This window comes from Pan paniscus, chromosome 5, assembly GCF_029289425.2.
Source record: "Pan paniscus chromosome 5, NHGRI_mPanPan1-v2.0_pri, whole genome shotgun sequence".
Lineage (NCBI taxonomy): Eukaryota > Metazoa > Chordata > Mammalia > Primates > Hominidae > Pan > Pan paniscus.
Window position 1 is genome coordinate 53,548,884 of NC_073254.2, and position 14,329 is coordinate 53,563,212.

The following is a 14,329-nucleotide window of genomic DNA, read 5'->3' on the forward strand; positions in this document are numbered from 1 at the left end:
GTTTTTGTGACTGTAAGAACATGTGTGTAGTATTCCTTTTCCTGTCCTTTCGTTCAGATATCTAAAGCCCTTAGGGAAAAAAATGGATTGTAAGCTCTGAGCTTTTGAAAAAAACGAAAGAAAGAAAGAAAAACAAGGGGCGGTCAAAGAGACAGGGGTCTGTTGATGGAAGGGGTGATTTGACTTCTGAGAGGTGATACAGAGGAAGGAGGTTGGGGTCCTGGGAGGAGATGCCAGGGAACCTGAAGGGCTGGACTTAGTCGGGGGACTCCAGAAATTTGAGTTGGAATCCCTCCTTCCTCCTTCTGACAGGCCTTCCTGCATGTCTCCCACCTCTGTGCCACCTCCTTCCCGTCACCAAAATGGTCCCCAGAGAAAGAAAGAATCTGATACACTTATTCGCACTGAGAAATAGGAGTGCCTTTCAGATTGGCAGCCAGTGTTTGGAGAGGGAGCCCCTTCCTGGGGTGTTGGAAAGCCCACCACCCCGGGGGCTTCCGCTCCACCTGCTTCCTTCTCTGCTGTCCTTCCTTCCAACGCTGCCTGCTTGTACAGGGCTTGAGAAGTCACAAAGATTTTCACCTGCTTTATCTTGTTGGATCTGTGCAGTCTGAGAAGAATGATATGCCCATTTTATGGACGGCAGAACTGGCAACTGATGAGGAAACTGAGGTCCTAAAAGATAAAGCGTGTCCCACAGTCCTGCATCAACAGAGCTGGGATTTAGACCAAGAACTTGTAAATCGCTGTCCAGTGCTCCTTCCTGTAGACCACACCACTCCCTCTTGGTGTCCTCTTTCCTGTCTCCTGCTTCCTCCAAAAACTCCTGAATCTGAGGGATGCCCCTTCCTTCTTGTAACCTCCAACCCAGGTGTCGTCTCCACGTGCCTTCATCCACCTCAGAGAGATCCCATGAAGCCTGTCAAGTCTTGATTCTAGAAACTGCCATCCTGCCCTTCCCATGGCCCTTTAGACCCCCTCTGACCGCTGCTTTGCTCTCCTGGTCAGCTCTGCTGCCTTGTGAGGGACAGGGACATCTGGATTGCATCCTCCCCGCTCCCCAGAACCCACAGCCCCACCTTGTCAGGCTTGCAGCAGGGACTTATGTTGTGGGAGGATGAAATGGAGGAGTGGGGGACACTGGTGGGCAGGGCCTTGCCCCTCCTCACAGGGCATGGGGTCCAAAGCTTCCTCCCTGCTTCACTTTGCCATTGGCTGTGGTTACTGCTGGAAGATCTCACAAATTAAGCAGAATGATTGGTCATTGGACATGAACATATATTCATTTCCTCTTTCTGGGAATATGTTGATCCTAGAAGTGAGGAAGGGGTGGGGCCCCAGTCCCCAGGAAGCCTGGTCACTCCCTCCCACTCTGCCCTTTCCACTAAACAGTAGAAATCATGGGGATTGCTGCCATTGACTGAGCCTTCTCCATGTGCCCACCATCCTAAGCATTAACTCCGTCCCCACAGCCATCCCATGGGGGAGGGGCTGCTGTTCCCTTTTGCACAAGTGTAAGCTGAGCCTAAAACATACAACTCTTGCACTCGGTTGCAAACCTAATATCTGGGTGACCCAGGTCCAGGCCCAGATCTGAGCCCAAGGCCAGGGTTGTTCAGCCTCCACTATGTTACCTGGGCACCCAGGCCCTATGGCACTGGGTGGCTCCAGCCTCATTTACTCAGTCTTTCCCCAGACCAGAACCTCCCATCTGTCCCAGGGCCCGCCACCACTCTCTCCCTGCCCCAAAAAATCCTCCTGATAACAGTCCACAGCTCTCCTCTGCTCTCCGGAGCACTGATGTCCCCACCTTTGTACCTTTTCCCTGCTGTGCCCTCCTGCTGAAGTGCCCGCCCTCCTCCTTGCTAGCCCAGTCTGCCTCCAACCCCCTTCACCCCAGCCCCACCTCACAGTCCCCAATCCCTCAGGCCTCTTGAGTCTGCACTGAACCCTGCCCCAACCACTCTCTGAACACTTTCACCCACTGCCTTCCCTGTTATGTCACTTGTCCTGTAAAGCATTGACCCCCGAGTAGCCTGAAGACTCTCTCAGGCAGGGCTCCTGCAGTCACCTTTATACTCCCTGCATTCCCTTCCACCCACGACCACCCAGAACCTGGCACAGTTACGGTTTCTGTAAATACGAGGCGTGGGAGAGGCCAGAAATCTGGGTAGTTTGCACTGTGTGTGTGCCTGCAGGGGTGGGATGAAGGCTTGAAGGTATTTAGAAACCCTGATCTGGTGTAGGGAGGGGACAAGATACTCTTACTGTCAGGAATCCCTCACCTAAGGGGGAGCCACAGCCCCGTCCTCAGGAAGCTCCAGTCTGAGGGGAGACACAGCCCCGTCCTCAGGGAGCCCCAGTCTGAATATAGTTTTATGTCCACAGCTCTGCTCAGAGTAGGTGACAGCGCTGCCCTGGGGTGCAGGAGGCCAGATTGGCCTTCATGGCGCTGTCGTTAACCCCTCCCCCCGCCTCTGTGAAGAACTGGCTTCCACAGTCTCTCTGCCTGCCCCAGACACACCTTCTGCCCCAGTTCCCAGCAGTGACCTTGTGTGTGGTCTGCTTTCATTCTAGAAACAGAAACCAAGGGGGATTTCTCCGTCTCTCTGCCCTCCACCCCCAGCAGCTGTTGCATTTAGGGGCAGCATGGAAGAGCCCTTTACCCGGAGAAGAGGGAAGAAGGGAGAAGGGAAACGGGGCGGTGGGGGTTGATCCACCAGGACTTGCTCTGATGAAAACTGTGCTACCTCCTCAGCTGTGGCTAATATCATGGACAACACCTTTGCAGCTGTTATGTTTGATTTCTTGTTCTTTTTTTCCCCAAGCAAATACAGTTGACCTTTGCCCTCAGAAGAGCTCTGTCCTTCAGGGTAGCCCCTGCCGCCTTGGCACACTTATGCCAAGGATGCTGCTGGGGCTTAAAGTGAGCTGGGCCCTTCCATGGGGCCTCCGAGGCAGCAAGGGGTGAGCAAGGCAACCCAAGTCTCTCAGGGAGGTGTGTGATAAGCCAGCTAGAACCCGAGACTGGATCCAGCATGTGCCCAGCACGCTACAAGGCAAGGGGGCAAGCTTCTAAAAAGAAGCTATTTTAATTTCAGCACACGTGGACATTTTTGTGATTTCAAAAAGCAAAATGTTGTTTTAAATTATGTATGGGTCCTACATTTTATACATGGGGCTCTTGGGTCATTTCAGCATCTGCAGCCTCTAAAGGACGAATATTTATAATTTTTAAGGCTGTTCAGGAAAAAACTAAAAAGAATGACAACCCCAAGACATAGCTGAAGGAAGTGCACAAAAACACTCAGAAGGAATGGTGGATTCTCAGTGGGATGGGTCTGTTTGGGTCTGTGTGCTGAAAAGCCTTTTCGGTGACCTCACTGGAAGTGGAGGCTCAGCTCTCCCTACTCACAGGTGAGAGGGATCCCTCCCATTGCACGTGTGACTTCAGTGTTCTGGAACCTCCCTGACCCCTTCACCTCATGTCCTCAGGACTCTTCCTTTGGGTGGATAGAAGCTGGGTTGAATATTAGATTTGGTTGCTGTGTCAGAGGGGAGCACGGGGTGGGGTGGGGGGGTGCTGTGTTGAGTGCATCTGTAAGTGAGTGCGTTTTGGAGGAGGAATGCTAATGGCAGACATCCCAGCTCTCTGTAGCCCTGAACGCCACTACTCTCCCCGGCCCCCGCACACCTTGCGATATTCTACCATGGTCACTGATCTGAAGGACTCCAGATTCTAGCCTTAACTCTGCTTCCTGGGGGGGCTGTGCACCCTTGATTCAGTTCCTCTCCCACTCTGGCCTGTGTGTCTTCTTCTAGAATGGTTGAAAGTGCAAGAAGCCCTCAGGCAGGCTGACTAGGCGCCAGAAGGAGCTTAGAGTCCTGGGCCCTCAGAAAGTCTCTCTCCTAAGTGAGATCAGAGATCACAAATGAGACACACACACTCCTTTCCTCCTTCACCCACTCACCTCCCCAAAAGCATCAATTTAGCAGACATTTGCTGGGTGCTTGTGACACATCAAGCTATGCACCCTGGGAGGAATGAAGATGTCAAACCATCCACCTGGGGCCCCTGGGTGGCAGTGACTTATTCTCACTCTCTTTCAGAGGTGGCTGATGCCTGGCAGAATTTGGGGCTTTGAGGTTTCATGGAGATTGAGAAACCAAGTGTGTTAGGGGGTGAGGGGGCAGGAGAGGGGCTGGCTGAACCCACAGGCCTCCCATATATGCCCTCCCCCCAGGGTGCCACTGTGTCCCTCTGGGAGACGGTGCAGAAATGGCGAGAATACCGACGCCAGTGCCAGCGCTCCCTGACTGAGGATCCACCTCCCGCCACAGGTGAGTCCACGTAGGCTCCCCACCTTTAGTGCTCCCCACCCAACCAACTTCTGGAGGACTTTGATGAACTCAATGTCCATGGCTGGGAGCCATTTGCCTCTATAGGATGCCACCCCTGCCCTCTGCCTTCATCTCATTGTCCAAGCTATTCCTTCACCTGGATACCTTCCTTTCTGCCAACCAAAATCTTCCTTTTCTTCAAAGTCCGCGGAAGCACTGCCTCATCCAGAAAATCTTCCCCAGGACTTCTGCCATAATTTGGCCCTTACTCGTTTGCTGTAGTCTGCTTTGGGGTTGCTGTCTTATTTCTGTCTTAGCTGTCTTATCTGTGTGTCCTTCCCTGCACCCCCGGCCAGCCCCCCAGCTAGAGCCTCTCAGAGCAGGCACCCGGCCTTTCCATTTTTGTCCTCAGCACCTCCCAGCCTGTGCATGGACTGAGGGCTCCACAAACATTTATAGGAATAAATGTTTCAGGGAGTTCACAAGGTGGTTTAAAGAGCACAGGATTGGAGCCCGCTGGGCCTAGGTTGAAATCCTGACTGTAATTATAACACATGACCTAAAGAAGGTTATCTTAAGTGAGATCAGAAGGAAGGTAAGCTAACATTTCCCTCTAATCTGTGAAGTGCAATTTAAGAATAGGCCCATAGGGATTGTTCATTGAGCACGTACTATGTTCCATTATCTATGTAGCATACAGTCTTGATCCCACAAAACCCTATGGGACTGGAAATACTCCTGTTTTACAGATCAGGAAACAGACATTAAGTTACTTGCTCAAGGTCCTGCCACTGATAAGTGGCAAGTGCCCCTGCTTGGCTCTTGCTGGGTGGGGAAAGTGCTTGGCATACAGTAAGCATTCAGCAGAGGTTAGTGGCATGCAGCCTCCGAGGAGGGGGGGGGTCTTGGGGAAGGGAGGGAAAGGGCCATGGCCAGTCACAAGCAGGGACTCAGAGACTGTTCTTTCTGCTCCCAGACTTGTTCTGCAACCGGACCTTCGATGAATACGCCTGCTGGCCAGACGGGGAGCCAGGCTCGTTCGTGAATGTCAGCTGCCCCTGGTACCTGCCCTGGGCCAGCAGTGGTGAGCCCCCTCCCTGACCTGGTACCTGCCCTGGGCCAGCAGTGGTGAGCCCCCTCCCCGACCTGATACCTGCCCTGGGCCAGCAGTGGTGAGCCCCCTCCCTGACCTGGTACCTGCCCTGGGCCAGCAGTGGTGAGCCCCCTCCCTGACCTGGTACCTGCCCTGGGCCAGCAGTGGTGAGCCCCCTCCCTAACCTGGTACCTGCCGTGGGTCAGCAGTGGTGAGCCCTCTCCCTAACCTGGTACCTGCCGTGGGTCAGCAGTGGTGAGCCCCCTCCCCGACCTGGTACCTGCCCTGGGTCAGCAGTGGTGAGCTCCCTCCCCCACCGTCCCCTGTATGAGGTCAAGGCGCTGCTTCCTTTCCTCTGAGACACAGCCCTCCCCACCCAGAATGTCTTTAGGCCTCCTAGTGAGTGGTCCACCTGCCTTTCCTGGGGTGAGGGGAGCAGTCAGTAGTGATAAGTTTCATGATGGCCTGAGGTACCACCTGGGTCTGGGCGTGAGGCCAGTGCTGGCCAGTGTGTGGGGAAGGGAAAGTAAGTGTCTGAAGAGAAATGCGACCCCTTCCAATTCAGTAGTCAGGAAAAGAGCTGGGTGGGGACAGACTCTTGCGGGGAGGGAAGCTACCCAGGGTGTCTGCTGTGTGTATACATGTATGTATGATATGTGTATGCAGGTAGCCCATACCTGGCAGTGACATTTAGCTACTTCCTCACTCTTTAGAGGTTCACTGGGAGAAGTGATCAGGGCATTGGTGGGGTGACGAACCCCACCAGACTCAGCCCTCCTCAGCTCACTCCTGCCTGCAAGGGGGACCTTGTACTGGGGAAGATGTGACTGGGTAGGTGGGAAGGTCATTTCATTGGGGGTACAGAGATTTGCAGAGGCTGCAAGAGGATCCCTGACTGGAGGGTTAGTTAATGTGCCCCCCTATCTATCCCAGCCTCCCTTGCTGAGCCCAGTTTCACCCAGGCACCGTGGGGGATAACAGGAGACAAGCACCCTCATGGCAAGGAGCTCCCAGTCTCCATAAGGGGAGAAAAGATATTTCCCTATCATCATCATCATCACCATCACCATCACCATCATCATCGTCATCATAGCCAGCATTTATTGAGTACCTACTGTGTGCCAAGTCCTGCCCTAAAAGCAGGATTTTATAACTACCCTGTGGTTTTACCTGCTGTACAGATGAGGAAACTGAAGCACAAAAAGTTTAAGTCACTTGTTCCAAATGACGTGGTCAATGGCAGAGCCAGGATTTGAATCCAATTCATGCTCCTATCATCACACCTTGAAGGGGCCGGAGCCCAAGCAGCAACTGGCCCAGAAGCAAGTGCGGGCATGAGGTTATGCTCTGGGGAAGCCAGGTGTCTTCCTGGAGGAGGTGGCCTGGTGGGGCCCAATGTAAGCTTCACCTTGGCACGTGGGACTGAAGTCAGATGAGGCCCAGGCAGGTCTCCTAAAAGTGCTGTTTCCTTGTCCACACTCACAATACACTCACCTCTCCCCAGGGAGCAGGGAGAGCCTGGGCCTAGAAGGAGGCAGGAGCCTGGGCCCATCAGTGGCCTGCCTTCTCCAATACTGCCTGTTGGAAGCACTTTCCGTGCTACACTCTTTTCATCCTCACAACCCTCTGAGGCAAGTACTCTGATTACCCTCCCATTTTCAGATGGGGAAACTAAGGCACAGAGGTGCTCAGTGACTTTTGCAAGCTCACACAGCCATTAGTGGGCGACCCAGAAGCTTGGTTTAGAGTCAGTGTGGCTAATTGCTACACCAAAGTCTTCCTTGGGGGTGTGTGTTTGTGCCCTTGCATGTGGCTCTGGCCTGGAGACAGGTGAGTGATCTGGATGCCCTCTGCTGTCTGGGCACACCTCTAGGGACAGGGATGAGCTGTCTGCCCTCTCCTATGAACTCTGCAATCTGGTGGTTCTGCTGACTAGCCGTGTAAGCAGGAGCAAGTTGCCAGACCTCTCTGTGCCTTGGTTGACTCATCTGGGAGATGGTATAGAGCCAAGTGACATGGGTGTCGGGAGGACCACAGGGCCTTGAGAAATGGTAGCTGTTAATTTTTCCCACCTCCCTACATACCTCCCTGACTTCCTGCAATACACACACTTTCTCTGCCTCCCATAGATTTGAGACTGGCAGCTTGGCCAGCGTCTGCTGGGCCTCTAGACCCCAGGGAGCCAGGCGTAGGACAGGGCCCATCACTCAGCACTAAGCCACCCCCAGCTCTGCCTGCCGCTTGCAGCTCCATCCATCACCTTTAATTTTATTTGAGCAGGAAATAGGTCCTGGTGGTGCCCGTTTATGAGCGAACATGGTTTTATTGCTTTCTCCATGAAGATAACGGCCACTGCACAGGCCCCCTGCCAGCCTTTCCCCCACCCCGTCCCCCTGCCACTCACCAGGCTAATTTACTCCCTTTTTTGACACTCGGAATCACCGACTCTGCTGCCCTCTCCTCACTCCCTGAGTTACGGATGCTCAGAGACAACTACCACAGGCTCAAGCTGCGTAATTGCTGTCTCTGGCCTGTCCTGGAGCTTTCCTTGGCAAAGGTTGGCAGCGGAGGCTTCCCTGACCCCCACCCAGGTGTGTGGGAGCAGTTCTGAAGAAGGGGACAGTTCTGGAGCTTTCTTGGGCTGATCAAGCGAGTAGCCTGTGGAGAAACGTCACAGTGTGCCCTGGTGTCAAGGAGAAGGAAGGGAGTTATCTCAGGCAGGGTCCTGGCAGAAAACATGCTCAGTTGGCAATTTGGAGAGAATTTAATGTTGGGGAGGGCTCATTTTCAGAGGCTGGCAAGGTAAAGGGACCAATGAGGCATATAAAGCACCAGGGACTACAACAATGGAAAGCTTGAGCACCCCTAGACCTGAGAAGTAAGGGACAAGAATGGGGCTGGGGGGTCCCCATGACAGCTGGGCTACAATGGAGAAGCCACCCAGCAGGGCTGTGGCCACAGAGGGGACAAAGTCACAGGCAGACTTCAAATCAAGGCAGGGAGGGAGCAGGGGAGAACACCCAGCCTCTCTCTCCCTCTGCCCTTCCATCTTCTGCCAATGCCTCCCACTGGCCCAACCCAGCAGAGGCCAGGGAAGCCGAGGGGTGCTGTCCCATGGCTCAGGCTTCTAGAGTTCAGAATGGAGCAGAGGAGTGGTGATCTGAGAAACAGCAAAAGTCAAAACAATCACCAGACCCCTGAGCTGGGTTGTGTTAGGAGCTAGGGATGCCACTGAGACCTTAGAGGTGTGTGAGTGTGTGCATTGGGGAGAAGGGGTAACCCCCCTCCATGGAGCTGAAGGTCGGCTCAGCAGCCCAGGCAGTGGTACTGAGGGAGGCCAGAGCCACCCCTTCTGCCAGGAGTGTGGCGGCATTAGGAAGGCTTCCAGGGACAGGTGACACTGGGGCCAGACGTGAAAGAACAGGCAGATGCAGAAGGGAAAAGGAAGCTCCTCCAAGGAGTGAGGTTCCAGGCAGCACCCTGGACATGGGGCCAGGCCACGGGCCTCGGAACTACGCAGTGTCCTGGAGAAGCCAGCCAAGCCCTTGAATTCTGACCCCTCTAATTGAGAACTTGGGTCTCAGGATCGTGCAGAGAGAGCAGGAGCAGATGAGTCAAAGACAGAAGATATTCAAAGGAAATGGCTGGTACAAACGAGACTGGGAGGAGAAGGCTGAAGTGGCTTCAGAGAGCCTGTTGGCCGCCCGAGGGCCCTTCAGCAGCCTCGTTTACCCACAAACAGCTGATCTCCTTGTTACAAATCATTCCAGCCTCATTAGCTACACCTCCTCCTGATCCCTACCTGTTTGTTAGCTTAGTTCTAATTATATGAGAGTCATAAAATGCTTTAAAAATAACCTATAACTCACAGTTCTTGGAAACTCTGGCAGGTGCCTCCCCTGAGTAATGTGGAGCCTGGGGGTTTTTACGACAGCCTGGGGTTGCCAAGGGGAAACTGAGGCCCAAGCTTGTCCCCAGAGGAGTTCTGGCTGAAGTGGTGTCACAAGCTCCATCTCCAGCCGCAGTGAAGGAGTGCCCCTTCAAGAAACTGGCATGGGGGAGGATGTTTCAAAGGTCTACTATGTACCGGGCACTTCACATGCTTTATCTTCTGGGAAGTCATTATGCTTCCCATTTTACAGATAAGGAAACTGAGGCCTGAGGATGTGAAGGGACATGCTCAACATCCCACAGCTGGTTGAAGGCAGAACCAGGATTTGAACTTGAGTCTGTGTTGTCCAGAACCTGAGCTCCTTCTCCTAAGCCCTGATGCTCTACAGTACACTTCACCCTGGCCTTGAGCTGATGCCTTCATTTCGAGCCTGGCCTTTGACCCTCACCTCACTCCCTTGGGGAGGCCCTGTGCCTGGCCTCTCTGAGTCTCAGCTTCTGCATCTGTAAAATGGGGGCCCAGTAGTCCTTGCTGGCCACCTCGTTGCCAGGGTGCAGGAGCTAATGGATTCATGAGCAGCTCTCCACAGCCCTGAGTGCCAGCATCCACGTGGAAGGGCGGCTGTTAGCTTGATTACAGGCGCCGCAGCAGCTTCCGGGAGGGGAAGTGTTTAATTGGGGGTTTTATTTCCAGCAGCAGGGTCTGGCTTAATGAAATATCCCTGGGCCTCCTGGCATGTGGCTGCCCTGCTGCCTCCCTGTGTTGACAAGCCTTGAGCCAAATCCCTGGCTGTGATTTACCAGCTCCTCCCAAGTCAGATAAAGCTGGGTTGATAAGTAGGGCTATGCCCTGACCCACCCCACCTCCAGCCAAGTTGGGCATCTGGGGATCATGGGCCCAGCCAGGAACCAGCCTGGCTTTTAATATTTGATGCTAATGAAGGGTAATTGACAGATGCACTTGCACAGGCTCACTGAGCGAGGGACACAGTGATCCTTTGACTCTGTGCCAGTAATGCACACATCTGTGCACACACCACCTCCCCACCCTCCCAACTGGCTCTGAACAGAGGGAGCAGGAATGGTGCAGCGGCCGGGGGTCCACACTGGCAAGGGGGCCTGCTGGGAGGAGACTGAATGTTGAGAAATCTGAGCCCAGAGGAAGGGCAGAGGAGAATGGCACATGCCACATTCTTTCCTATTAACAGCAAGTTTGGCTGCTAACTTGGGACCTCTGGAGGCAAAGAGCTGGCGGATTTTAGTCTTGACTCTGCTACTTTCTAGTTGATGATCTTAGGCAAGTTGTTTGGCTTCTCAGAGGCTCAGTTTCTTCATATGTACAACGGGACTAACTGTTCCTACCTTGAAAGGTGGTTCTAATGTCCAAAGGTGTCAGGTGTACAGTAGGTGTTCAAAAACTGATTCTGTGAAGGCACAGCCTATGGAAAGAGCAAGTAAGGAACATGTTGTGAAGGAATCTGCAACAAGGCAGTGCCTACTGTATGCCAGGCCCTGTGCCAGCTGTGGGAAGTGCGTCTTACTAGCATCACACGGTTGCAGGCTGAGTCCTGGGTATGTGGGTCTTTAGATGGTTTGTGTGCCTGTGGTTCCACGGCTGTGTCTTCTTTTCTCTGGTCCCTCAACCTTCTTCCTTTCTCCCCATTTCCTCCCATCAAAGCAGGCTGCTAGTGCAGGCTCTGAAACCATCTCATTCCGCATGGAGTCAGCTCAGGTCCCCATCACTGCTTTTGGGGGTATCTACAGGAGAACACTGATTTTGCCTCACGTCAGAAGACTTGGCCCCAGTGAAGAATCTCAGGCATCCATGCAGCAGATAAGAGAGGCATTTGGGGGCTTGAGAGGGGCCCTTCGCGTTGCTAAAATCAGACCATGTGCCTCCCCTTCTCTGCCGTTGGGGGTACACCTGATTTTGTCCATAAATGCATTCGAAGGGTATTGGAACACCATCGTTCCCACTGCTGTCAGTTTCACCATTAGATTTTCAGGTTTTTGTTTTTCTCCCAGGTGAAGTATCTTTTAAAATGCAGGTTCTTCCAGAAGGAGTCATGCTGCAAGCTGACTTGCCCCACTGTGTTACCAGATAATTTCTGTGTCTTGAAGGGGGACCTGGTTCAGGGTTTGTTTGGGAAAGGAGCTGGGAAAGGAGCTGGGAAGGAGGAGAAGAAAGAGCAGGAGGCTGTCCTGGTGTCTGGGATCAGGGTTAGGGGAGGGCAAGGTCCATTGGCAGGCCTTGCTGACAGTGCTGGAAGAGGCTGTCACCAGACTCTGCAGTAAAGTTGTCCCTGCCACATTTTTTGCTGGGATGAAAAATAGAACTCCCAGACTAGATGGTTGCCCCTGTCCTGCACCCCTGAGGGTCAGGCCCTGGGGCTGCCACAGTCCCCATCACACACACACACACACACACACACACACACAGACAGACACATAACACACACACACACACACACACACACCACATTAATGAAGCCTCTTCTCAGGAGACTCAGTTCTTTTTTTTTTTTTTTGAGGCAGAGTCTCACTCTGTCGCCTAGGCTGGAGTACAGTGGCTTAATCTTAACTCACTACAACCTCCTCCTCCCAAGTTCAAGTGATTTTCGGGCCTCAGCTTCCTGAGTAGCTGGGACTACAGGCGCACGCCACCATGCCTGGCTAATTTTTTGCATTTTTAGTAGAGATGGGGTTTCGCCATGTTGCCCAGGCTGGTCTCGAACCCTTGAGCTCAGGCAATCCACCCGCCTCGGCCTCCCAAAGTGCTAGGATTACAGGCATGAGCCACCACACCCAGCCGAGACCCAGTTCTGACTGCTGTCTCTCCACATGAACACTGAGCAGCCACTGCCCCCAGTGGGCCTCTGGTGCCTTCTCCATTCTCTGGCCTTCACTCCCTCCTTCCTCCCACAGCTGGGAAAGCTGGTCTTTAAAATCTTCTAGTCTTTTAGAATGTTGAACTCTTTTAGTTTGTCCTGGCTGCAGCTTCTCTCCTTGGTGCCCCTGTTCTTTCTACAGGTCAATATCCCCCCACCCTCTCACTGTGCCCTTTTGTCCCAAGTTCATTGGCCCTGGTGTCAAACTTAAGTTCCCCTACAGAGAGGCCAGGAATGAGCCATTTCCTCCTGGACGCAAGTAAGCAGTGGCCTCTATCAGCCTCACATCAAACCTGAGGCCACAGGCCAGCCATCTCCCTGGTAGGTGGACATGGGGCATGGTGGGGGACAGCCTCTGCTGGGATGTGAATGGGCACAGGCAATGCCCTGCCTCGCCTCTGCAGGGCCTGTGTTTGATCTCTGTTAGTTTCCATCTATGCTCTTCCTTTCTCAGGTCTTTTTTATTTTTTCTGTGTGAGTCTTGATTCTCTGAAGACAGGGACGGTGCCACCATCCTCAGACAGGGGAGCTCCCTGAGGACAGGGGCTGGATCCCTTTCCTCTCTCCAAGGGCTATCTCCATTTCCAACCTATAATTAGAGTCTATGTGAAGGTAGGAGCTGGGTCTTCCCTTTTTCTACGGGAGATCTCCAAAGGCCAAGGCTGCATACGACCATGAGGCCGTGTACTCCTTTTAGACCAGGGGGTCCTTGCAGGTAGGTCTGTGTCTCCTCCATCAGATTAGAACTTCTTATGGGCAGGGCTGTGTCTCTCTCTCTCTCAGATCAGTGCTCTGTCTTCCTTCCCTTCTCTTGGGAACTCAGTGCCAACCTTGTTCCCAGGGTCTGCTCTCCCCAAGGAGTGTGGGAGGGAGGTGGGCGCTGAGTCCTAAAAATCAGAAATAGCGAGTGACTGCGGGGCAGGCACGGCTGCTGCTGCTCGGTGCCAGACCTTGTCAGTAGTGTGATTTGAGGCTGGAGGCAGGGACATGGAACTGAGCTAAACTCCTGTCATCTCAAAGACATGAATTCATTAAACTGTGTCCTAGGGTTGCCGAGAGGCAGGGCTGAGGGTGGAGCTGAGGAGCCCCTGCCTTGGTGACCCCCTGTCTTGTCCCTGGACCAACAGCGTATATGTCAGGGGAGGAAGGTCCAGGTGTGTGTGTGTGTGTTTGTGTGTAAAGAAGGGAAAAGGATATCACTAACTCAGAGTAGTCCATTCTGGGGGAGCAGGGATAGCCCTCAGAATGGGGAGGAAGGGGGGCATCTAGCACTGGGCAGGCTGCCCTATTCTGGGCTGAGGCTCAGGGCCAGGTCTCCCCACCCCAGTGCCGCAGGGCCACGTGTACCGGTTCTGCACAGCTGAAGGCCTCTGGCTGCAGAAGGACAACTCCAGCCTGCCCTGGAGGGACTTGTCGGAGTGCGAGGAGTCCAAGCGAGGGGAGAGAGTGAGTTGAGGCGGGGTTCTGAGCCAGGGAGCGGGGAGCCATGTCTTGGAGCACTTCACTGGAGCAAAGACCCTTGGCTTTGATGGGGGCATCTGTGGTCATTTCATCCATCTCCTTGCCTCTGGGGGCTTTGCACACCATGCTTTCTGGACAAAGGTGGTGTGTATTCACCTCTCTGGCCTTGGAACAGGGCCCAAGATATCCAAGAACCATCGCCGTAGGTTACGGTTATTCTCTTTCTTGGTCTTGGTATCCCCGGTGAGTCCTGACTTGGGGCCCCAGCTCTGCCTCTGTCCCATGGGAAGGAAGATTGTGGGAAGAGGGCCATGGGCTGCCCATGTACACGTATGTCCCCCGTGTGCCACAGAGCTCCCCGGAGGAGCAGCTCCTGTTCCTCTACATCATCTACACGGTGGGCTACGCACTCTCCTTCTCTGCTCTGGTTATCGCCTCTGCGATCCTCCTTGGCTTCAGGTAAGGTGGCCCGGACCCCGGGAGGGGGCTGCTTCATCCTAACTCCCCCAGATAGAGGAATGAAGCAGCCCAACACCAAATCAAAGCAACAGTGCAGCACATTCGTCCTTCTCTCAAGAGCTCTCTACAGAGCCCTGACCGTAGAATATGAGGTTGAAAACACAGGATGTGATACTGTGCTCTTGGTCTAGTCTCC

The 14,329-nt window shown here is 53.7% G+C and overlaps 1 protein-coding gene across 2 annotated transcripts in view; it reads left to right on the top strand.

Annotated features, from left to right (window-relative positions):
• Window positions 1-14,329, top strand: part of GLP1R (glucagon like peptide 1 receptor) — a 49,888-nt gene that overhangs the window by 3,462 nt on the left and 32,097 nt on the right. For both annotated transcript variants that reach the window (XR_008955662.2, XM_034962035.3), the window contains exons 2-5: window positions 4,245-4,341; window positions 5,318-5,425; window positions 13,541-13,659; window positions 14,027-14,133. Coding sequence is in view for 1 of the 2 variants with exons in the window: in XM_034962035.3 (XP_034817926.1) it covers window positions 4,245-4,341; window positions 5,318-5,425; window positions 13,541-13,659; window positions 14,027-14,133 (431 nt within the window). In the remaining variant the exon portion in view is untranslated. The remainder of the gene's footprint in view (window positions 1-4,244; window positions 4,342-5,317; window positions 5,426-13,540; window positions 13,660-14,026; window positions 14,134-14,329) is intronic.